General features: G+C 41.1%; 1 protein-coding gene across 4 annotated transcripts in view; it reads right to left on the minus strand.

Annotated features, from left to right (window-relative positions):
• Positions 1-24,038, minus strand: part of adamts6 (ADAM metallopeptidase with thrombospondin type 1 motif, 6) — a 326,411-nt gene that overhangs the window by 256,645 nt on the left and 45,728 nt on the right. For all 4 annotated transcript variants that reach the window (XM_060823800.1, XM_060823780.1, XM_060823790.1 and 1 more), the window contains exon 5: positions 4,395-4,612. In XM_060823800.1, the coding sequence (XP_060679783.1) occupies positions 4,395-4,612 (218 nt within the window). The remainder of the gene's footprint in view (positions 1-4,394; positions 4,613-24,038) is intronic.

The raw sequence follows: 24,038 nt of genomic DNA on the forward strand, positions 1-24,038 counted from the left end.
GCACCTTATCAAAGGCCTTTTGAAAGTCTAGACAGACCACATTCACTGGGTTTCCCTGGTCTAACCTACTTGTTACCTCTTCAAAAAATTCCAACAGGTTTGTCAGGCATGACCTCCCCTTACTAAAACCATGATGACTTGTTCTAATCAGACTCTGAGTAAAAAATGAGGTCTGCAGATGCTGGAGATCAGAGCTGCAAATGTGTTGCTGGTCAAAGCACAGCAGGTTAGGCAGCATCTCATCTTCCAAGAATTTAGAAATCTCATCCTTAATGATGGATTCTAGAATTTTACCAACAACTGAGGTTAAGCTGATTGGCCTATAATTTTCCATCTTTTGTCTTGATCCTTTCTTGAACAAGGGGGTTACAACAGCGATCTTCCAATCATCCGGGACCTTTCCTGACTCCAGTGACTCTTGAAAGATCTCAGCCAATGCCTCTGCTATTTCCTCAGCCACCTCTCTCAGAACTCTAGGATGTATCCCATCGGGGCCAGGAGATTTATCAATTTTAAGACTTTTTAACTTTTCAAGCACCATCTCTTTCGTAACGGCAACCATACTCAACTCAGCCCCGTGACTCCCTTTAATTTTTGGGATATTACTCATGTCTTCCACTGTGAAAACTGACGCAAAGTACTTGTTAAGTTCTCCTGCTATTTCCTTATCTCCCATCACTAGGCTTCCTGCATCAGTTTGAAGTGGCCCAATGTCTACTTTTGCCTGTCGTTTGTTTCTTATGTACTGAAAGAAACTTTTACTATCACTTCTAATATTACTGGCTAGCCTACCTTCATATTTGATCTTCTCATTTCTTATTACACTCTTTGTTATCCTCTGTTTGTTTTTGTATCCTTCCCAATCTTCTGATTTCCCACTGTTCTTGGCCACTTTATAGGATCTCTCTTTTTCTTTAATACATTTCCTGACTTCCTTTGTCAGCCATGGTTGTCTAATCCCTCCCCAGATAATCTTTCTTTTCTTGGGGATGAACCTCTGTACATTGTCCTCAATTATACCAACAAACTCCTGCCATTTTTGCTCTACTGTCTTCCCGGTTAGCCTCTGCTTCCAGTCTATTTTTGTCAGTTCCTGTCTCATGCCCTCATAATTACCTTTATTTAACTGTAACACCATTACATCCGATTTTGCCTTCTCTCTTTCAAACTTCAGACTGAACTCTACCATATTATGATCACTACTTCCTAAGGATTCCCTTACTTTAAGATCTTTTATAGAGTCTGGTTCATTGCAAAGCACTAGGTCCAGAATAGCCTGCTCCCTTGTGGGCTCCATGACAAGCTGTTCCAAAAAGCCATCCTGTAAGCATTCCATGAATTCCCTTTCTTTGGATCCACTAGCAACATTATTTACCCAGTCCACCTGCATATTGAAGTCTCCCATGATCAATGTGACTTTGCCTTTCTGACATGCCTTCTCTATTTCCCGGTACATGTTGCGTCCCTGGTCCTGACTAATGTTAGGAGGTCTGTACACAACTCGAATTATGTTTTTTTGCCTTTGTGGTTCCTCAATTCCACCCACACAGACACCACATCATCCGACGCTATGTCATTCAATACCATTGATTTAATTTTGTTCTTAACTAACAAGGCAACCCCACCCCCTCTGCCCACCTCTCTGTCTTTTCGATAAGTTGAAAAACCATGGAGGTTTAACTGCCAGTCCTGACCCCCCTGTAACCAAGTCTCTGTGATGCCTACCACATCATAATCATTCACTATTATCTGTGCCATTAGTTCATCGGCTTTGTTATGAATGCTACGAGCATTCAGGTAAAGTGCCTTAATGCTAACTTCCTTATCATTAGAGATGTTGGAAGTCATATGATGTCCTAAGTTATCCTTGCTTTTTTCTGCATTCTCAGTCTGCCTCAATTTTAAATCCGCCTGGACACATGCTATCCTGCTGCTTATCTTTCCATTTAATGCCATACTCCCTGTCGCTTTCACTTTCCCTTCCCCCCAACTCAGAAGTTTAAAGTCCTACTGACCACCCTATTTATCCTCTTTGCTAGAACATTGGTACCTGATCGGTTCAGGTGGAGATCGTCCCAACGGTACAGATCCCCCCGTTCCAAAACTGATGCCAATGTCCCACACCAATCCCTTAGCCACGTGTTTACTTGCCTAATTTTCTTGTCCCTATGCCAATATGCCACAGATGCTGGAAATCACAGTGGGTCAGGCAGCATCTGTGGACAAAGAACAAGCTACTGTTTCCAGGCTAGATGACCCTTCATCAGAGCTAATTTCAACTGTGGAGGGACAGCATTAATGCAATAGTTGTGGGCCTGGGGGAGTGGAGTGTTGTGGAAGAAAGGGTGTTGATAGTGCAGATTAAGTGATTGGAATGTGAGAGTAGCAGAACAATGATGCGAAAACTTCCAGACTGGGAAGGAGAGATGGTCCCACTAAGGTGGGGGGATGGGGAGACAAGACATAGTGACAGAGAATGTAACAAGTAAAGATTAAAGAAAAGGAACAAATGGGAGTGGGTTCACAGTCTGAAGACGCTGAACTCAATATAAAGTTCAGTAGGTTGTAAACTGCCAAGTCTGAAGATGAGATGTTGTTCCTCCAGTTTGCACTGTGATTCACTGGAGTATTGCACCATGCTGAGGACACACAAGTGGGAATGCAAGCTGGAAGTTGTGTTAAAATGACCGGCTATGGTAAGATCAGGGTCATGCTTGCACACAGACCGAAGATGTTCTGCAAAGTGGTCACCCAGTCTGTGCTTGGTTTCCCCAATGTAGAGTGGCCACACTGGGTGCAGCAAGTGCAATACACGAGGTTGGTGGAGTTACCGGTGAAATGCTGCTTCACCTGGAAAGACTGACTGGGCCCTTGCATAGTGAGTAGGGAGGAGGTGAAGGGCAGGTGTTACACCTTCTGCAGTTACACGGGAAGATGCTGCGGAAAGGGTGTTGGTGTTAGTGCTCGATGAATGGACTAGGAAGTCTCAGAGGGAACAATCCCTGTGAAATGCAGACAAGGGTGTGAGGGGAAGATGCATTTGCTGGTGGCATTCTGCTGGAGTTTTCTGAAATGGTGGAGGATGATCCTTTGAATGCAGAGGCTGGTGGGGTGAAACGAGGGGGACCCAACCACACTGTTGTGAGTGATGGGAAGGTGCAGGGGCAGAAGCATGGGTGACAGGAGGATGTGGTTGAGGGCCCCGTCAAACACATTGGGAGGGAAACCACAGTTATGGAAGAAGGTAACCATATCAGCAGGTAACCATAAAGGTGGGATCATCCAAATAGATATGATGTAGGCGAAGGAACTGGGAGAATGGGATGGAGTCCTTGCAGGACATGGGGCATGAACAGCTGTAGTATAGGTAACCATGGGAGTCAGTGCTTTGTAGTGGATAGCAGTGGACAGTTTATTCTCATAAATGAAGACAGAGAGGTCAAGGAAAGGAAGGCAAGTGTTGTAAATGGGCATTGAGAAAGTTTATAGTGGGTTGAAAACTGGAGAAAAACTGAACAAATTTTTCAAGGTCCAGGCAGGAGCATGAAGCAGTCACCGATGTACTGAGAAAATACTGAAAAAGTGGGAGGGTGACTGGAAGAAAGATTGTTCCACATACCCCATAAAGGGACAGGCATAACTGGGGCCTATTCGGGTGCCCACAGTCTCTCCTTTGATTTGGCAGAACTGAGCTGAATTAAAAGAAACATTGTTCAGTGCGAAAACAAGTTCAGCCAAGTGGAGGAGAACACTGGTGGATGGGGATTGTTCAGGCCTGCAATGAACATCATATCTTACTGCTGAGAAAATGCCTGGGAGGTAAGATAAGGAGTATCCCTGTATAGCTCTCCATGGCTTTACCTGCCTTTTACCTCCCAGCTTGCCATTTGGAGACATCCAAAATGCTGCCCTGAAGCACACCTCCGGTTCTCAAAAATGAATATTCAATCTCCCTCTGCTCTGGGTTTCTGACTCACAACATCCTCCAGGAACTCCTTTCTTAGGGCATGCCATCTCTATGGTGCCAAGACTGTGGCCTCCTTCCAACTAAACCTTCACTCCCTTGCCTTCTGGCCAGAGAACACATCCTGCTCAGTTCAGGCATGCAGCATTATTGACGAGGCCCTCATGGAACTAAATCATTCTCTCAGACTGAAGTCATCCTTTTCAAGAATGTAGTCTTAGAGTTATATTGTGCAATAAAATATACTGATGCTTAAAATGTTCATTTGAAATTCTATTCTTCTATTTCAGTCAAGGTAATCATTCATTCATAGTACATAAATCAATGCCTCAGCTATAATAGCATTGAGATGGAATTTAGACAACTCTTATTCAAGGCCAAGAAAATCGATTCAACAAATAATTTTAAAATACAAAGGGATAAAACTTACAATATTCATTACTGATAAGATATAATGTTCGATATCCTTACGACCATGATATCCCACCATCATTTTGTCTGCCACTACAAGAGTTTCCACAAAGCGTTCAAGGCTTACTGATCTCCTTTGTCGATGGGCACTGGTTTCAGTTTTGTTCTTTGGCAATGAGATTGGAAAGGCCGAGGGATGATTTAACCACCACGGCTTTCTTCTTCCTGTGCGGTCTTCTAGGAATGAAGATAATCAACCATGTTAGTCAGATGTGTTATTTAACAGTTTATAATCCAGCTGCTTTAAAATGTGGAGCTTCACCTTCATGAATTGAAACAACCACTAATTAAAGGACAGGAAAATAGAATATGTTTGGTCAAATTTTATGGAAAATGAAATGAGCTCAAAATTTATTCATGCCTGTCTTGATGCAAACAGTAAAACTCTCAGGTGGGTCTCCCTTTTAGTTATACTGACCAAGTAGCAGGACAGATCAAAGGTACATCTAAACATTCTGAACCAGCATCAGCTTCAGACTAACTTGAAAGCTGTTCAGGATGATTAGTTTCCAACATTGCCTTCTTAGTATATTTGACCTTTTGCATTGTACAGTGGACCCCACCTAAACTAGCAAGGGACTGAAAAGAAAGATTATTCTTCATAGTGAGGAATGGTAAAAAATACATTTTGCAAACGCACCTTTAACCTTAGCACATTCCAAAGTGCTTTGTAAACAATTTGTCTATTTTTTGCAGTGAACTTGTTTTGCATTTGCAGTCATTTTTGATGTGTAAACAAGATGTATACAGCAAGGCTTCGCAAACGTTCAAATACCAGACTAGTTAATCTGTTTAGGTTGTATGAGAGGCTTTTGCTCAAGATATAAGCAAACATTCCAACTTGCATGAAATGTGTTGGAACATTTTTCATCCACCTCAATGCAAAGACAGGGCTTCAGTTTAATATTTCATTTTAATCCCAACAGAAAATTGATTGCAACATGAGGGGTCATCATCATTTTACAAAATTCCTAAAATGTAAATGTATCACAGATTACACGTAAATCCACTTTTTCAGTTCTGAAAACTATATAAGAAAGAGAAAGATTCCATTAGCTCAGTGTGGTCCTCATCTGTGACCATGCTAGTGAATGCCTATGCTGAATACCAGATACACCACTGTCTAATGTAAACTACGACTAAGACAAACTACACACTTTTTATCTCTTATGATGTCGCTGGGCATTGTGCCCTCTGACTTTGTACATTTTGGTACAAATATTCAGGTTAAATTAAGGGATAAGGTCCTAAAAACAGAATATAAATTAGGAAATAAGTTGAAAAGTAGGACCTCAAATGTTCCGACATGTTTAACGCAAGTTGGAATTTTTCCTTATATCCTGATTTTAGGATTACTATTAGGGCCACATGCTTGTCAGTGTAGAAATAGTAGTATATATTGGATAAACATGTGGCTGAAGACACTGTGTGAGGAGGAGGAGGGTTTCATAGTCTTGGGGAATTGGGATTGGTTCTGAGGGAGGTGAGACCAGTACAAACTGGACATACCTAAGTAGGCCTGGGACTCATGTCTTCAAGGCAGCATTGGCTCCAGTGGTTCGGGAGACTTTAAATTAAAATGGCAGTGGGATAGGAACCAGTCCAAGAAGTCAGAGGAAGGGAAATCAAGAACAAAAACAAAAGACTGAAAAGTGATAAGAAGAGAAACCGAGGTCAAACACGGACACAGTGAAAAATAAAGGGAACGGGTCAAAAATAGTTAAAAAGGCAAGTCTTAAGGATTTGAGCTCAACGAGCAGTGCATTTCCAATAAAGTGGATGAATTAATTGCTCAAATAGATTTTAAAAATGATATGATATAGTCAGGAATATGGAGATATGGCTGTAGGGTGACCAGCAATAGGAATTGAATATCCGGGGTATTCAGTGTTTAGGAAGAACCAACAAAAAGGAAACGTGGTGGGGTTGTTTTGCTGATTAAAGAGGATTTAATGCAATAGTAAGGAAGGACATTAGCTCCAATGATATGGAACCTGTATGGGTAGAGCTAAGAAATGCAAAGAGGCAAATTAGTGGGGCCTGTATATAGACCCCTAAACTGGAGGGATGATGTTGTGAATGGCATTAAACACAAAATTAGAGATACATGCAATAAAAGTAAATCATGAGAGACTTTAATCTGCATATAGATTGTGCAAATGAATTTAGTAGTAATAATAGAGGAGGAATACCTGGAGTGCATATAAAATGATTTTCTGAATCAATACGTTGAGGAACCAATTAAATAACAGGCCATCATAGACTACACATTGTGTCATGAGAAAGGAGTAACTGGCAATCTACTTGTGCAAGATTACTGAGGATGAACAATCATAGTATGAAGGAATTTGTCATCAAGATGGAGAGAGATCCATTTGGTTCTGAGACCAGGGTCCTGAATCTAAATAGAGGAACCTATGATGGTGTGAGGTGTGAGTTGGCTATGATAAATTGGAGAACACTACTGAAAGGAATAACAATGGCAATGACAAACATCAAAGAGCACATGCGTGAACTGCCATAATTGTTCATTCCTGTCTGGTGTAAAACGGCAAAGGTGGTCAAACCACAATTTACAAGGGAAATTAGAGATAGTATTGGACTCAATGAATTGGCACACAAATTGGCTTGAAGAACAGAATAGCAGACCAGAGGAGGGTGAGCAGTTTAGAATTCAGCAATGGAGGACAAAAGAGTAGATAAAGAAAAAGAGTAGAGAGTAAGCCTGTGGGTAATATAAAACTGACTGTAAACGTTTCTGTAAATATGTCATAGAGTCATAGAGAAGTACAGCACAGAAACAGACCCTTCGATCCAACGCGGCCATGCTGACCAGAAATCCTAAATTAATCCAGTCACATGGCCAGTACTGGCCCATATCCCTCAAAACCCATCCCATTCTTGTACCCATCCAGATGCCTTTTAAATGTTGTAATTGAACCAGCCTCCACCACTTCCTCTAGCAGCTCATTCTATACACGCACCACCCTTTGTATGGAAAAGTTGCCCCTTTGGTCTCTTTTAAATCTTTCCTCTCTCACCCTAAACTTATGCCCTCTAGTTCTGGACTCCCCCACCCCAGGGACAAGACTTTGTCTATTTATCCTATCCATGCATCTCATGATTTTATAAACCTCTACAAGGTCACCCCTCAGCCTCTGACGCTCCAGGGAAAACAGCCCCAGCCTATTCAGCCTTTCCCTATAGCTCAAACCTTCCAACCCTGGCAACATCCTTGTAAATCTTTTCTGAACCCTTTCAAGTTTCACAACATCCTTTCTATAGGAGGGAGACCTGAATTGCATGCAATATTCCAAAAGTGGCCAAACCAAGGTCCTTTACAGCTGCAATATGACCTCCCAACTCCTTTATTCAATACTCTAACCAATAACAGAAAAAGTTTGGTGAAGCCAATTGTAAGTCCCTTACAGTCAAAACGAGGAGAATTTATACTGGGGAACAAAGAAATGTCTGACCAACTTAATACAGTAAATTTCATTTACTACCTCTAGAGTTAGGAGTGTGCCCATTGATTAAATATTCAGTTTAAAAACAGACATTAAGTAATAGAAAGGTAATGTAGGGGATATACACATCACTGATTTACTATATTTATGGCATAAATTACTTAAAAAGAATTCATCTTTACCTTAAATAAAACATACAGTGGGCGGCACGGTGGCACAGTGGTTAGCACTGCTGCCTCACAGCGCCTGTAGACCCGGGTTCAATTCCCGACTCAGGCGACTGACTGTGTGGAGTTTGCACGTTCTCCCCGTGTCTGCGTGGGTTTCCTCCGGGTGCTCCGGTTTCCTCCCACAGTCCAAAGATGTGCGGGTCAGGTGAATTGGCCAAGCTAAATTGCCCGTAGTGTTAGGTAAGGGGTAAATGTAGGGGTATGGGTGGGTTGCGCTTCGGCGGGTCGGTGTGGACTTGTTGGGCCGAAGGGCCTGTTTCCACACTGTAAGTCTAATCTAAAAAAAATACTCACAGACAGCCTCACTTGCACTCTCAACTATCTACTCAGACATGATGGTAGATCACAGTATTTGAGGAGAAACTGAATTGAAATTGAATCAACTGCTGATATTTCGTGTGGCCATTCGATTGAGCCACAAGCATATTCACATTGACATAAATAAATTAATAAGCCTATGATAATTTGATGGAATAAACATTGTGGTATTTAAGGTACATATTTTCTGCCAGTTTATCAAGACTGCCGATTCACAAGGTGCTGGTTAAAACAAAGCTTGCTGTACATACTTTGGATCTGTGTTCACAAATGAGAACACAAGTAACATGCCAGAAGAGTTGGGGGACACGGCGAGCTGTGAGATGGCAACAGAGATGCTTCAGTGTGTTGTGGACAAGCTGAGTGAGTGGACAAATGCATGGCAGATGCAGTAAGATGGATAAATTTGAAGTTATCCACTTTGGTAGTAAAAACAGGAAGGTGGATTATTATCTGAATGGTTATAACTTCAGAGGGAAATATGCAGTGAGACCTGAAGATTCCCCTACACCCGTTGCTAAAAGAAAGCACGCAGGTGCAGCAGGTGATAAAGAAACCAAAAGATATTTTGATCTTCATAATGGGAGAAGTCAAGGATAGGACCAGGGATGTCTAGCTGCAATTGGAGCTTGGTGAAACCACACCTGGAACATTGTGTACAGTCTTGGTCTACTTAACCCCAGGTCCGAGTCTTTCCAAAGAGTAGTATCATCTTATCTGTGTCCACTCTATTCAGGCCTCACAGTATCCTGTAGGTTCCAACTGGATCTGTCCACAAAAATTACCCTGACCTTCCTTTTGCCTGCCAATTCAACACAACACAGTGTTCCCTGGCCAACATCTTGGTTTCAGTTTGCTGCAGTGCTCCAGCGAAACTCAGTGCAAACTGGAAGAGCAGCATCTCATTCTCCCCTTGGGACCTTGCAGCCTTTAGGACTCAATGTCAAGTTGAATAATTTTAGAGTCTAAGCACCGTCTCTCATGCCTTATCACAACCCCACACACCAGGCCTTGTCATCACATGGGCTGCTACCACAAACAACCCATTATCATCCATTAATAGTCCCCATTAGCAGCCATTGATTCTCCCGGTTCACCTTTACACATTCCTTTGTCTGTCAAGCTGTTTTTCTCTCTCTCAGGGTCCTATCTCCACCTGTCGTTTACTCCTCCCTTCTCCCCCACCCCATCTTCAGAATATATTTCCTTGCAACAATCATTTCTGAAGAGTCATTGGACCCAAAATGTTAACTCTGCTTTCTCTCCAGAGATACTGTCAGTGTTGAGTTTTTCCAGCAATTCTATTGTTTCTGATTTACAGCATCCACAGTTCTTTTGTTATTTTTTCCATTACAGAAAAGAGATTGCCTGCTCTTTATCTTGCTTGACCTGCTAAAATTCATCTAATTTTTCTGCGTTATATGCCTTTGTGCAAGGGGATCATGTTCACACTCACACCCTTTGCACAATGTATCAATGCCATTGCACAGCTCCCCATGGGGCCTTCATTGTTTCATATTAACAGGGACTCAGTCTCCCCTCCAAAGCAAGAAAGAGCCTTGGGCTCTCTACCTTCCTCATGGAGAGTTTAAATATATCAGCTTTCTTCAATGTGCCAAGAATGGCCCTTCACACTGCCACAGTCCTTCAAATCCTACAGCAACAAAACCTTTTTCTGTCAATTTTAGAATCCAAGGTTTCAATATATGAAACAGTAAACTTCAGTTTGAGAAATAGCATTTAAAAGTGGTTGATCCAAGAAGTACAACAGGCTGAGTAAGTTCAAGCCCTAAGAACTGATAAAAGTTTCTTTGGTGATTTAATGGTACAAACAGTTAGAAAGGGAAAATATAAATCACAGAATGATTACAGCAATCCATTCATTCCATTGTGCATACATTGGTTCTACAAAGGAACAATTGACCTAGTGACACTCCCTGAGCTTCTCCCTTTAGCAGTGTACGTTCTACTTTTCCAACGAATATTAATTTCCTCCTAATTTCCTCAACTGAACCTGCCTCTACAATACTCTCAAGCAGTATGCAAGTTAGCTCACTGAACTTGAAGGTTTGTTTTCAGATGTTTTGTCACCACACTAGGTAACATCATCAGTGAGAGCCTCTGGTGAAGCACTGGTGGTATGTCCCACCTCTCTATTTATAGGTCTTGGTTTCTTAAGGTGTGTGATGTCATTTGTGGTTTTTTTTTCAAGAGAAGGTAGATAGGGTTCAAATCAATGTATTATTGATGGAGTTCTGGTTAGAATGCCACGCCTCTCAGAATTCTTGTGCATGTCCTTGTTTCACCTGTCGTAGGAAGTGCATGTTGTCCCAGTCAATGTGGTGTCCTTCTTTGTCTTTATGTATAGAAACTAGTGATAGTGAGTCGTGTCTTTTGGTGGCTAGTTGGTGATCATGTGTCCTGGAGGCAAGTTTCCTGCTAGTCTGTCCGGTGAGGTGTTTTTTACACTGTCAAGCAGTGGTTTGCAGATCCTAACCACTTAATGCATGAAAACGTTATAACTCGAGTAACTATAACTTAAATCGTCAAATATCTTGTATCTGTGCCTTTTTGTTCTTAATCCTTGGGAACAGCATTTTTTCCCCCTACTCTGTCTAGACATTTCATGATATTGAATACCTCTACCAAATTTCCTCATAAATTTCCCTTCTTCATGGAAAAGGAGGGTGGTGAGGGTCTACAATGCAATATCTAGGAGAGTAGTTGAGGCAGGTATCCTCACAATCTTTCAAAAGTACTTGTATGCAGACTTGAAGTGTCATAACATTCAAGACTCTGGGCCTATGCTGGAAAATGGGACTAGTGTAAGTAGTGGTGTATTTTTTTGGTGGCACAGACTCAAAGGGTCTCTTCTGTACTGTACGATTCTGTGATTCTTTGAAAACGGTCTCAACTTCATCAATTCAACAGCATAAAAGAAAACCCTTGTTCATAGAAATATTTTCATCAATCTTTTCTGCACCTTCTTGAATTAATTTACCTTTCCAAACGTTCACTGCCCAGAAATGGTCACAATGCACCAATTGAGGCCAACTCAATGTTCTACACAAATTTAACACAGCCTCTTTGCTTCTCTACTCTATCACCTTATAAAGCTGAGGATACTAGATGCATTATTAACCACAGTCTGTCAATCTGATTTGCCAATTTTATTGATTTATACACATGGATCACCCGCAGATCCATCTACTCCTGCATCCCATTTAGATTAGTTTATATTTCCTTTCATTGTTCTTCCAACTAAGCATAATCATTTCACACCTCTTTGCATTAATTTTCATCTGCAACTTACCTGTCTGTTCCACTAACCTGTTGACATCCTTCAGAAGTCCTAAACTAACCTTCTCACAGTTCACAATGCATCTACATTTTCCATCATCCACAAATGTTAAGCTTGTACCTTGATTCATCTGACTCAATCAATTCTGAATCCATGTTGTCACTGTCCCTCTTACTTAATAATTTTTCTCACAAGTCTGTTGTGCAACAAATGCTTGTTTGCATGTCCATGCACAGCACGTCAATCATTGTTACTTCTTTTAAAAATGTCAGCAAGTTACTTAACCATGATTTTGTCTTAACAAATCCATGTCAACTTTTCCTAATTGACTAGCATTCACCTAAATGATTATTAATTTTGCTATAAACTACCATTTCAGGAAATTTCCACAACACTGAGGTTAAACTAATAGACCTGGGCTGCTGGCTTATTTTTACACTTTTTTTTAAACAACAGTCCAACATTGGCAATCACCACCTCCGTCAGAAAGGAAGATTGGATACTTATCCCACTGCCCTACATTGCCTCTAACTTTTCCTGCCACTATGTGGACTTCTGAGATGTGTGTGGTGCAGTGACTAGCAGACCAGAAGGCCTGCTGATAAGTCTGTACAGACCCTCCAAAAATCTACACAAAACTGCGCTGCTTCGAGGAAACATTGTCACTGCCTGCACAATTTCTACTCTCAATTCTGTCAATATTTTCATCTTTAAAAAAAATCTGTTTTTAGCCTAGCCAATATCTCCTCCTAATCAATTTGAAAACCTATTGAAGTACCTGATTTACCCCTTCTTTAACCATGACTATAGCACATTTTCTTCCACGGTAAAGACAGATAAAAACTATATATTTCATGCCTCAGGTTTGTTCCCTATCTCCATGTATGAATCTTCTTTTTGAGTTCTAATTGACCCAACCCCTCCTTTTATCTCTCTATTAATATTTATGCATCTACACTTGACATTTGGTTTCCCTTTTATGCCAGCTGCTTGTCTCTTTTCATTCTTTCTTTTTGCTAACATTTACTAGTTATATGCCTGTAGAAGATTTTGAAATATTCTTCCATGTTAGCTGCCAGTTCCTTATTATACATTCACTTTGCTTCTTGTATTTGCTTTTGTCATTCCAACCCCGCCCCCCCAAAAAAACCTTCTACATTCAGCTTGGATCTCAGTTGTATGATCTTCATGACATCTGCAATAAGCACAATTTTTTTCTTCATCTTAGTCAGCATCTCTTCTGTCCTACTTTTTCTCTTGGCAGGAACACACTAAGAGTGCACCCAAACTATCTGTCTGTGAAGGCAGCCCATGATTCAGTTACTGTTTTGCCCACCAATTTTGTGGTCCAGATTTATCCTTACTAGGGCTTTCCTCTGGTTAATTATTCTTACTTAGGTCTTTTATTGTTTGGTCTGTTCCAAAATTAACATAAACCATGGATCAGAATGATCACTGTCTCCTAAATGTTTCTCTGCTGACACTTTCACTGGACTCACCTCATCCCCAAGAATCAGCCTTTCTCATTCAATAGAAAATGTACTGCTGTAAGAAATTCTACTCAGCACACAATTCTATTCCCTCTCTGCCCTTTACACAAGTTTTATCCTAATCCATATTTAGATAATTAAAGTTTCTCAATGTAACTATGGTATAAGTCTTGCACCTCTCTGCAATTTCCTTGCAAATTTGTTCCTCTTTCTGATTAGTTAGGCCCTGTAATCCTGGTGCATGAATCACAAAAGGTTGGTTTGCTGATGCAGCAGGTAATTAAGAAGGCAAATGGAATATTTGTCCTTCATTGTTAGAGGGATGGAATTTAAAACCAGGGAGGTTATGCTGCAGCTGAACTGGGTACTGGTAAAGCCACACCTGTGTACTGTGTACAGTTTTAGTCTCTTTACTTGAGAAAGAATGTACTCACATTGGAGGGCGTGCAAAAGCAGTTCACTATGTTGATTCCGCAAGTGAAAAGGTTAGCTTATGAGGAGGGACTGAGCAGACTGGGACTGCATTCATTAGGATTTAGAAACTGAGAAGATATCTTATAAAAACATATAAATTTATGAAGGAAATAGATAACTTAGAAGCAGCGAGGTTGTTTCCACTGGCAGAAACTAGAACTAAGTGGCACAGCCACAAATTAAGGTGGAGCAGATTTGGGACTGAGCAGAAGAAGAATGTCTTCTCCCAAAGAGGTGTGAATATGTGGAATTCCCTGCCCGGTGAAGCAGTTGAGGCTACTTCGTTGCATGTTTTTAAGGCAAACGTAGATCAATTTTGAACAGTAAAGGAATTAAGGGTTATGGTGATCAACTGGGTAAGTGGAGCTGAGTCATGGAGTCATAGAGTCATAGAGATTTACAAGACAGAAACAGGCCTTCGGTCCAACTCATCCATGCTGCCCAGATATCCTAACCTAATCTAGTCCCATTTACCAGCACTTTGCCCATATCCATCTTAACCGTTCCTGTTCATATACCCATCCAAATGCCTTTTTAATGCTGTAATGCCCCCACCACTTCCTCTGGCAGCTCATTCCATACATGTATCACCCGTTGTGTGAAAACGTTCCCTCTTAGGTCCCTTTTATATCTTTCCCCTTTCACCCTAAATCTATGCCCTCTAGTTCAGGACTCCCCACCCCAGGGACAAGACTTTGTCAATTTATTCTATCCATGCCCCTCATGACTTTATTAATAAGGTCACCCTTCAGCTTCCCCCACTCCAGGGAAAACAGCCCCAGCCTATTCAGCCTCTCCCTAGAGCTCAATTCTTCCACCCCTGGCAACATCCTTGTAAATCTTTTCTGAACCTTTTTAAGTCTCAGAATATTCCAAAGCATTCTAATCAATGTCCTGTACAGCCACAATATGACCTCTCAAATCATATACTCAATGCTCTGACCAATAATGGAAAGCATACTAAATGCCTTCTTCACTATCCTATCTACCTGTGACTCTATTTTCAAAGAACTATGAATCTGCACTCTTTGTTCAGCAACAATCCATAGGACCTTACTATTAAGTGTGTAAGTTCTGCTCTGACTTGCTTTTCCAAAATGCAGCACCTCACATTTATCTAAATTAAACTCCATCTGCCACTCCTCAGCCCATCTGATCAAGATCCTGTTGTAATCTGAGGTAACCTTCTTCGTGTCCACTACATCTCCAATTTTTGTGTCATCTGCAAACTTACCAACTATATTTCCTATGTTCAGATTCAAATCATTTATATAAATGACAAAAAGCAATGGACCCAGCACCGATTCTTGTGGTACACCATTGGTTTCAGGTGTCCTGTCTGAAAAGCAACCCTCCACCATCACCCTCTGTCTTCCACCTTTGAGCCAGTTCTGTATCCAATTGGCTAGCTCTCCCAATGAGATCTAATCTTGCTAACCAGCCTCCCATGAGGAATCTTGTCAAACGCCTTACTGAAGTCCATATAGATCACATCTACTGCTCTGCTCTCATCAATCCTCTTTGTTACTTCTTCAAAAAACTCAATCATGTTTGTGAGACATGACCTCCCTAATTAGTCCTTGCTTTTCCAAATACATGTAAATCCTCTGCCCCTCCAACAACTTGCCCCCACAAGAAAGATCAATCATCTCCTATGTCTTATGTTCATATGTAATTGCACTAATTTTATTCTTTAACTTTTACCAAAAACATTGCATTTTCAGTCCCCATGGTTATCCTCTCTCTCCAGCAATGCAATGTTCTCCTTGCTCAATATTGCCATCCACCCCCTTTTCCTTCCTTTCCTGTTTTTCATAACACTTTGGATGCAGGAATATTTAATACCTAGACCTGTCCTTCTTTGAGCGAGACTTCTGCCTCTTTGAAACCAGAGCTAGAGCTGTAACTGATGACACTTCCTTGATAAATAGTTACCATGAAATGGAAAGCATCCTGAATTTCCCACAGAACATGCTGTGTCATTCTTCTGTCTATTAGATAATAAACCTTATTTCAATACTAAACTTTACCACAAACAAGCTTTTACCATTAATCACAAATATTAATACAGGGTATACCATACTAATTAAAAACAAAGGAGAAGACTAACCAGCTTCTTGCTTCACTTTTGTTGGTGCCGCCTAAATATAGTGAAGCTAACTGAAATTTTTTAACATTATTAATCCCTCAGCTGCTTAAACTCAGTCTCTAACTTTGGAGAAACGGAAAATAGCAGCAAACTCAGCAACCAATCAATTCAATGCATTCCTATGAAGTGACCGGAAAGATGTTGTGAAATTCGAAAGGGTTCAGAAAAGATTTACAAGGATGTTGCCAGGGTTGGAGGATTTGAGCTACAGGGAGAGGTTGAACAGGCTGGGGCTGTTTTCCCTGGAGCGTCGGAGGCTGAGGGGTGACCTTATAGTGGTTTATAAAATCATGAGGGCCATGGATAGGATAAATAGACAAGGTCTTTTCCCTGGAGTCAGGGAGTCCAGAACTAGAGGGCATAGGTTTAGGGTGAGAGGGGAAGGATATAAAAGAGACCTAAGGGGCAACTTTTTCATGCAGGGGGTGGTACGTGTATGGAATGAGCTGCCAAAGGATGTGGTGGACGCTGGTACAATTGCACCATTTAAAAGGCATTTGGATGGGTATATGAATAGGAAGGGTTTGGAGGGATATGGGCCGGGTGCTGGCAGGTGGGACTAGATTGGGTTGGGATATCTGGTTGGCATGGACAGGTTGCACCAAAGGGTCTGTTTCCATGTTGTACATCTCTATGATTCTATGACTCTATAACTAGTTGAATGTTTTTCTCACAATTTTTTGTAATCCTGTGGCAGATTTTCTCTTAGATAAGTGACAGGCCTTGAGCCTTGGCCTCTATTTATCTTCTCCCTGGTGCTATATATTCATTCTGGGCCTGCTCCAGCTGCCAACACTTTGGTTTTGTAACTTCTATATCAACTGAATGAAAAGTTGTACTTCATACAAACAGGGTTTTTGAATTTCAAACAGAAGTCTGAACCAGTCTGTAGTCCTTTGCAACTTCAGTATTCTTCTCATAGCTTACTTTCTAACATACAGCTACATATAATCAGAAAATTCTGATACATTACCTCATCAAAGTCATTGGTATAGACCACAATTGGACAGAATGGTTAGCAAATAACAAATCAGAGATGGGGAATACAGGTATGGTAGTACAGTGGTATAGTTAAATTAATCATCCAGAGTGCTTAAATAATGATTCAGAGATATGCGCTCCAATCCCACTAAGACAGTTGGACAATCTACACTCAGTTAATTAAATAAATCTGGAATATAAACCAATAGTATCTGTAACATTGAACCATGAAGCTACCAGATTGTCATAAAAAGAACAGGTTCATTAATGTTATTTACGAAAGGAAAACTAGCATCATTTTGTGCTTTGAATCTATCTGTGGCTCCAGACACACAGCAGTGTCACTGATCTTAGCTGAACTGTGAAATGGCATAGCAAGTCACTCAGTTGTATCAAAATAATTGAAGAAGAATAAAACCAGATGAACCATCCAGTAACAACCTGGGCACTGGACAGAACTAAGGTTCAATAATATAAAATTCTCCACACCAAAATCTGGGAGCTTGTGCCAAAACTGGGAGAGTTGTTCCACAGCCTAGACAAACAGTAGCCTCATGTCATCATACCATGTCATGGCACTCAACTACCTTTTTGGGGTTGGGAGGTTATAAGTGCCTGTGGCTATACCAGTATTTGTTGCTCATCCCAATTTGCCCTTGAAAAGGTTATCTGAGCCATCTTCTTGAACCACTGCAATCCATTGTGTAGAGGTATCAGGTCTCAATCAACATCCTTGGGTATGTGCTTTCTCACTCTAAGATAGACCATGAAACATGGCAGCACAATAGTACACAGCCATCGATAATTATGCAGGGAATCTTCAGCATTGACTCTAGATGCTGTGAAGTCCCATGCAATCAGATAAATGTTGGCAAGGAAACGTCCGGTTGATTACCACCAACCACACCCACCATCCCCACCAGCACCTCAACTGCTCCTCCATGTTGAATACCGCTTGAAGGAAACATTAAGTAAGCACACACAATACATAATGGATGGCAGGTTTCAATGTCCATCAACAACAGTGCCTATTGGAGTATAACTAACATCTAAGCTGGTAAAGTCCTGGGTAGTATCCACTACACAGGTCCATGACAGTGTGGAAAGAAATAACCAGTAGAAAAACCTGCTTGATGTCATGCTCATCAGTCTACTTGACAAAGATGCACTTGTCCAAAACAGTATGGGTGGAAACAACTATTGCACAGATTGTACAGAGAGGATGTCCCATCTTCATATAGTTGACCATCAGCTGTAGTTGTTTGGCATTTAATAGCAATGTGTAACCACATGGTCCAGTATAGCCCTGACATTGTCATTACCATCAATCTTAATTGAATGAGCAACGTTTAACAGCATTCAGACCAGGCATTCCTAAAAATAAGAAGCCAACCTGGGTGAAAGGACACTTGAATGTTTACACTGAAGCACCCAACCTGCCATTGGATTTGAAGGATTTTGCAGAGGTATCACTGTGTTATTGCTCAAGGGTTTTGAGATGTCTGCACTACATTGTCCATATCTCCCATGCATGTAGAAGGACTGCTAACACTGCTGATGTAAGATTGGTGCTGGGTTTGAGGTATTTGGTATCAAACATTCTGTTCCTCGAGTGGCCAAAATCTGCGCAAGCACACTGGAGACTATGTGGAATTTCATCATCAATATCTGCCCTCATTGAGTGGAGGTTTGGAAGGAATGAGAATTGATCCATGCCTCCCCGTGCCTCATCATGGACCTTGATGGCCAGATATCAGTATTCTGTGGTAGGAATAGACTTGCAGTGGACATGTGTTTTGTGGATGTTTAGCCTCAGACCCATTCCCTCATAAATTCTTTCTCTGAATAACATTGACAATGGCTTAAAGTTCAAACTCTCAGTGTGTGCACATGCAAGCACAGTCTACAGACTGCAGTGTGCTGTCAGAGATTAGGATGGTCTTTTTTCCTGACTGGAGATGACACAGATTGAATAGCTTCCTACTTACTGTGTAGAAAAACCCTGTTCCAGTGGGAGCCTTCATAGATATGGTATGCAATGAGAAAAGAATTTTTGTGTGATGACACAGCCTTGCTTGGTCTCAGTTTGCAAACTTCTTTTTTATTCATACCGTGATCAGAGCACCACTGGCCATCTAGCAATTAAGAGTCAACCATATTCACATATACGTCACACCAGGTAAGACCATTTCCCTGCCTAAAGGACATTAGTGAACTAGATGGATTTTTCCAACAATTGATTCGTGGTCATCAGTAGATTCTTAATTCCAAAAGTTTATTAAACATAAATTTTGCCATCTGCCATGGCAGGATTTGAATCTAGATCCTTAGAACATTACCTACATTCCGGGATTAACAATCCGGTGATAATACCACTAGGCCATCACGCCCAAGGGAGGGTTTATTGGGTTTATAGGTGAGGATTACAGCTTATATGTTATTGTGCAGCAAGTAGAGGATGGTAATGAATTTCCATGGGCAACAAAACTTAAGGAGAACACTCTGTAATCCCTCACATTAGAAAGATTAGAATATCTTAGTGAGAAGGAAGGTGACCATGTGTAGTGATTGCCACAGCCATCTCATTTTTTCTTGCATTTGCCTTGCTTTGACAATCATAATCACTGCGCCTCTTGATGGACACTGTAAGCTCTTCACTAGGAGGAAGGAATTAAGATGCAATGACCCTCTCTGTGACAAAAACCTGGGAGATTCTTGTGTTGGTACCACTATTGTTCATATCTCCTTTCATGAAGATGGTCACAATTACAGAGATCTGCTAGGAAGCTCTTCTCCTTCCAGATGAGAGAGGTGAGAAAACGAATTAATGCCCAGGGTGCTTCTCAGTCATGTGTCAGTATTTTGGCAGGGATTCCATCTGAACTGGTGGTGCTGTAGATTCTCAGCTGTCAGATGACGTAAGGAACTGGAGTAAAATTTAAGTCAATGGGAATCTGGGAGAAAACTCTCTGCTGGTTGTAGCCATAACTGACACAAAGAAAGATGGTTGTGGTTGTTGGAGGTCAGTCATCTCAGCTCCAGGGAAACTCTGCAGGAGCTCATCAGGGTAGTGTCCTAGGCCTAACCATCTTTAGTTGCATTATCAATGACTTTCCCTCCATCATATGGTCAGAAGCAGGGATGCTAACTGATGATAGTAAAGTGCTCGGCACCATTGGTAATTCCTTAAATAATGAATCTATTTATGCCAAGCAGGTATTATGACTTGGACAAAACTCAGACTTGGACTGGTCAATGATAAGTAGCATTCTGGACACATCTCCCAAGCAATCACCATCTTCTATAAAGGAAGTCTAACTATCTCACCTTGTAACTACAATCACTAAAAGATTCCAGATAGTGTTTAATCTGTGGAACTCAGTGCCAACGAAGGCTGTAGAGGACTAGTCATGGAGTGTATTTAAGATGGAGAAGGATAGGTTCTTGATTATAAAGAGATCAAGTGTTACAGAAAGAAGGCAAGACAAAGGCGTTGAGAAACACATCGCCTATGGTCAAATGACAGACAGATCTGATGGGCCAAATGGCCTACCTCTGCTCCTACATCTTATGGTCTTATAAGTTATGGAGTTTTTACTGAGCAGAAATGTAGTTGGTTTGGATCAGCCACAAAGACAGTGGCTGCAACAGATATTCACAGGCTGGACACTGTGCTTTGAGTAACTTAACTCAGCACTAGCAATATTTTCCAACTTTTGAAAGGCATAACTCAAGACCATAAGAGAACACTGTACACTTGCCTGATTGTGGGTAGCTACAATAGCACTCGAGAAGCTGAACATCATCCAGGACAAGGCAACTCACTGTGTTGGTACCCCATTAGTCGTGTTAATAATTCATTCCCTTCCACCCACTGGCATATCATGTCTGCAGTACGGACCATACACAAGATATAGTACAGCAAATCATCAAGCCTGCTTCATCGGCCACTCCCAAACATGCCACTTCTAATACCTTGGAAATAAGATTCCTTTCCTCAATCTCCAAAGAACAATGTTCCATAAGTAAGAGATTAAAACTAAACATTTTAAGAACTTTACATCCTAAAAATAGAGCTCACAATACAGAATCATTAGGACTACAAGAAGTGTAATATCAAGATCAACAGAGAGAATACAAAAAGGAAATTGGTCCTCATAAATCTGACAATTGCAAAACATCATGACTTTGAATTTTCTTGGGCTTGCATCAGCAATTATTTGAGAGTGCATCATTTTACATTTTTTTCAATTGACTATGCATGTTCAGCGTCTTAAATGCACCTATTTACAGACAGTCTGACAGAAGCTTCCAGTTTTCTGCACAACTGTCTCGCTTGATAGGAAAATTGCCTCAAAGTTACTAAATCACTGAGTTTCAATAGCATACATTCTAGGTTGATGAGGAGTTTGCAGACCACTATTTATCAAACTGTAAGTTTGCAAGCTGTGCCAGCAGACTGGTGAGTAACCAATGTACAGTTTCTAATAAAACAAAGAACCAAAGGGTCAACCAATTACCATTGACCAATTGCTCTAGCATCAGATATGGGCATCTCCGAAAATTCATAATTTGAGATAAAATCACGAAGTATTTACGAATTCATGAGTTAACCAACCATGGTCATTGGAGTGACATCACAGGAAAATGATGAATTGATTGGCAGATAAGGAACTATCTTTAGGGACTGCCCCTAAAAATACTAACAATTTAGAAAGCGTATTATTATTATTAAGGGGTTAACTTAGGATCACCAGGGATAAGTAAAAGTCAGAGAATAAGAAAAGAGGAACGTTAAGGTAAAGGGAGTAGCCTATAATGCTAATAGACTCTAAAGTCTTATTTTTGTTTCAGAAGGGCCCTAGAATTAATATTATTTGAGTTTAAGGACAATCCAAGCATTAAGTTAATGGTATAAAAGATGGAAGGAGAGTTCATTGCCATAGTGAGCTCCTCCTGCTCTTTGTGGGAAGTCAGGTACAGTCCCAGTGCTGAGGACCAGCATCTGTGTGAGATGCATCTCCAGCTGCAGCTCCAGGAAGCTCAGGTTTGGGATTCTATAGTAATAATAACTTGGGAAGAACATATTGGCCTTGGCCAAGAGATTATCAGGAACTCTCTTCCACAAACTTTTCACCTCTTACCTTGAAAGCGTGACCTCTTGTTATTGAATCCTGGGAAAAAGCTTATCTCTATCTACCCTGTCTGTACCCTTCATGGTTTTGTAAGCCTCAATCAGGTCCCCCCTTAATCTTTTTTTTTCTAATGAAAACAAGCCTAACCTACTCAACCTCTCTTCATATCCAGCACCTTCCATACCGTGCAATATCTTCGTAAACCTTCTCTGCACCCTCTCCAAAATGTCCACATCCTTTGGGTAATGTGGCGACCAAAACTGTACACAGTATTCTAAATGCAGCTGAACCAACGTCATGTACAATTTTAACATGACCTGCCAGCTCTTACACTCAATATCCCGTCTGATGAAGGCAAGCATACCATATGCCTTCTTGACCACTCTATCCACCTATGCAGCAACCTTCAGGGTACAATGGACCTGAACTTCCAGATTGCTCTGCTCATCAACTTTTCCCAAGGCTCTTCCATTTACTGTATAATTCGCTCTAGAATAGACTTCCCAAAATACATCACCTCACATTTGCCTGGGTTGAACTCCATCTGCCATTCCTCCGCCCAACTGTCTAGTCTACCTATATTCTCCTGTATTCTTTGAAAGTCCTCTATGCTTTCTGCTACGCCTCCAATCTTCATGTCATCTGCAAACTTACTGATCATACCAACAGTGCCCTCTTCCAGATCATTTATGTATATCACAAACAACAGTGGCCCGAGGACTAATCCCTGTGGAATATTACTGGTCATCTCTCTCCATGGAGGTATATGGAGTTAGGCCACAGATCAGCCATGATCTCACTGAGCAGTAGGACAGGCTGGGAGGGGCTGAATGGCCTACTCCTGTTCCTATATTCCTATATTTGGGGTTCAATAGTAAGTACAGATAGATCATTCTGAGGCTGTAAACAATGCTCCAGGATGGTATGAAGCCTTCCTGGTGCTAGAGTTAAAGATGTCTCAGAGCTGCATTCTGAAGTGGGAGAGTGAACAGCCAGTGCTTCTGGTACATATTGGTACCAATGACACAGGTAAGGAAACAGATGAGGTTTTTATAATAGACTACAGGGAGTTAGGAAGCAAGTTTAAAATTGGTAATTTTAAGATTGCTACCAGCATCATGTGCTAGTCAGAGTAGAAATAACAGGATATACCAGATGAGTATGTGACTGGGGAGATGGTGCAAGGGGGAAGCTTCCAGATTCCTGGGGCATTGGGAACAGACCTGGATGGGTTAACCTGGACAGGACATGAACTGATGTCTGACGTGATGTATTTGAGAATGTGGTTGGGGAAGGTTTAAACTAAAATGGGTTTACTCTAAAAGCAATATCAACACTTACTGATGCCACAAAAAAAAAGTGGATTGTGAAAATCAACATGGACTGTAAATGGAATAGCATAGCCGAGTTCATAGATAATCAAATAGGCGAAAGTGAGGACTGCAGTTGCTGGAGATTAGAGTTGAGAGTGTGGTGCTGGAAAAGCACAGCAGGTCAAGCAGCATCCGAGGAGCAGGGTGCTGACCTACTGTTATTTTCCAGCACCACACTCTCAACTCATAGAAAGAGTAGGTAAGTGTCAAAAGCAACTCAATGCCAAGAGGCATGAGGTGATTGATTTAAAACAAGGAATGGAGTTAGAGATACAATGTAAGAAGATATAGGGAAACAAAATGAGATTTTGCCTGAAAATAGATATTTCCTTGAAAGTGCAAGGGCAGGTAAATAATATTTGCCAAAATAACTAGAATAAAGAAAGGAAATCTGTTGGACTTTTATAAACTGATGCACACAATGTGAAAACAAACAGCAAGACTCATAACTAAGTCACTGTTAGGAAACTGTATGCAATCTTCCATTTCCTGCAATCGCCCCTGATCCCCTCTCACACTGTAACAAAGAACAACCATCCTCAACCAAAACTTGTGTGTGAAAAATTTGTGAAACATAGGTTAGTTACACCAACTGATGCAAAGACCCTACCTGGTACTTGCCAAACACCAGGCAGCCTGAAAGATTTTTCATGGAAACTTACACACATCCCAGACAGATCCAGAC

Source organism: Hemiscyllium ocellatum, chromosome 1 (genome assembly GCF_020745735.1).
Source record: "Hemiscyllium ocellatum isolate sHemOce1 chromosome 1, sHemOce1.pat.X.cur, whole genome shotgun sequence".
Lineage (NCBI taxonomy): Eukaryota > Metazoa > Chordata > Chondrichthyes > Orectolobiformes > Hemiscylliidae > Hemiscyllium > Hemiscyllium ocellatum.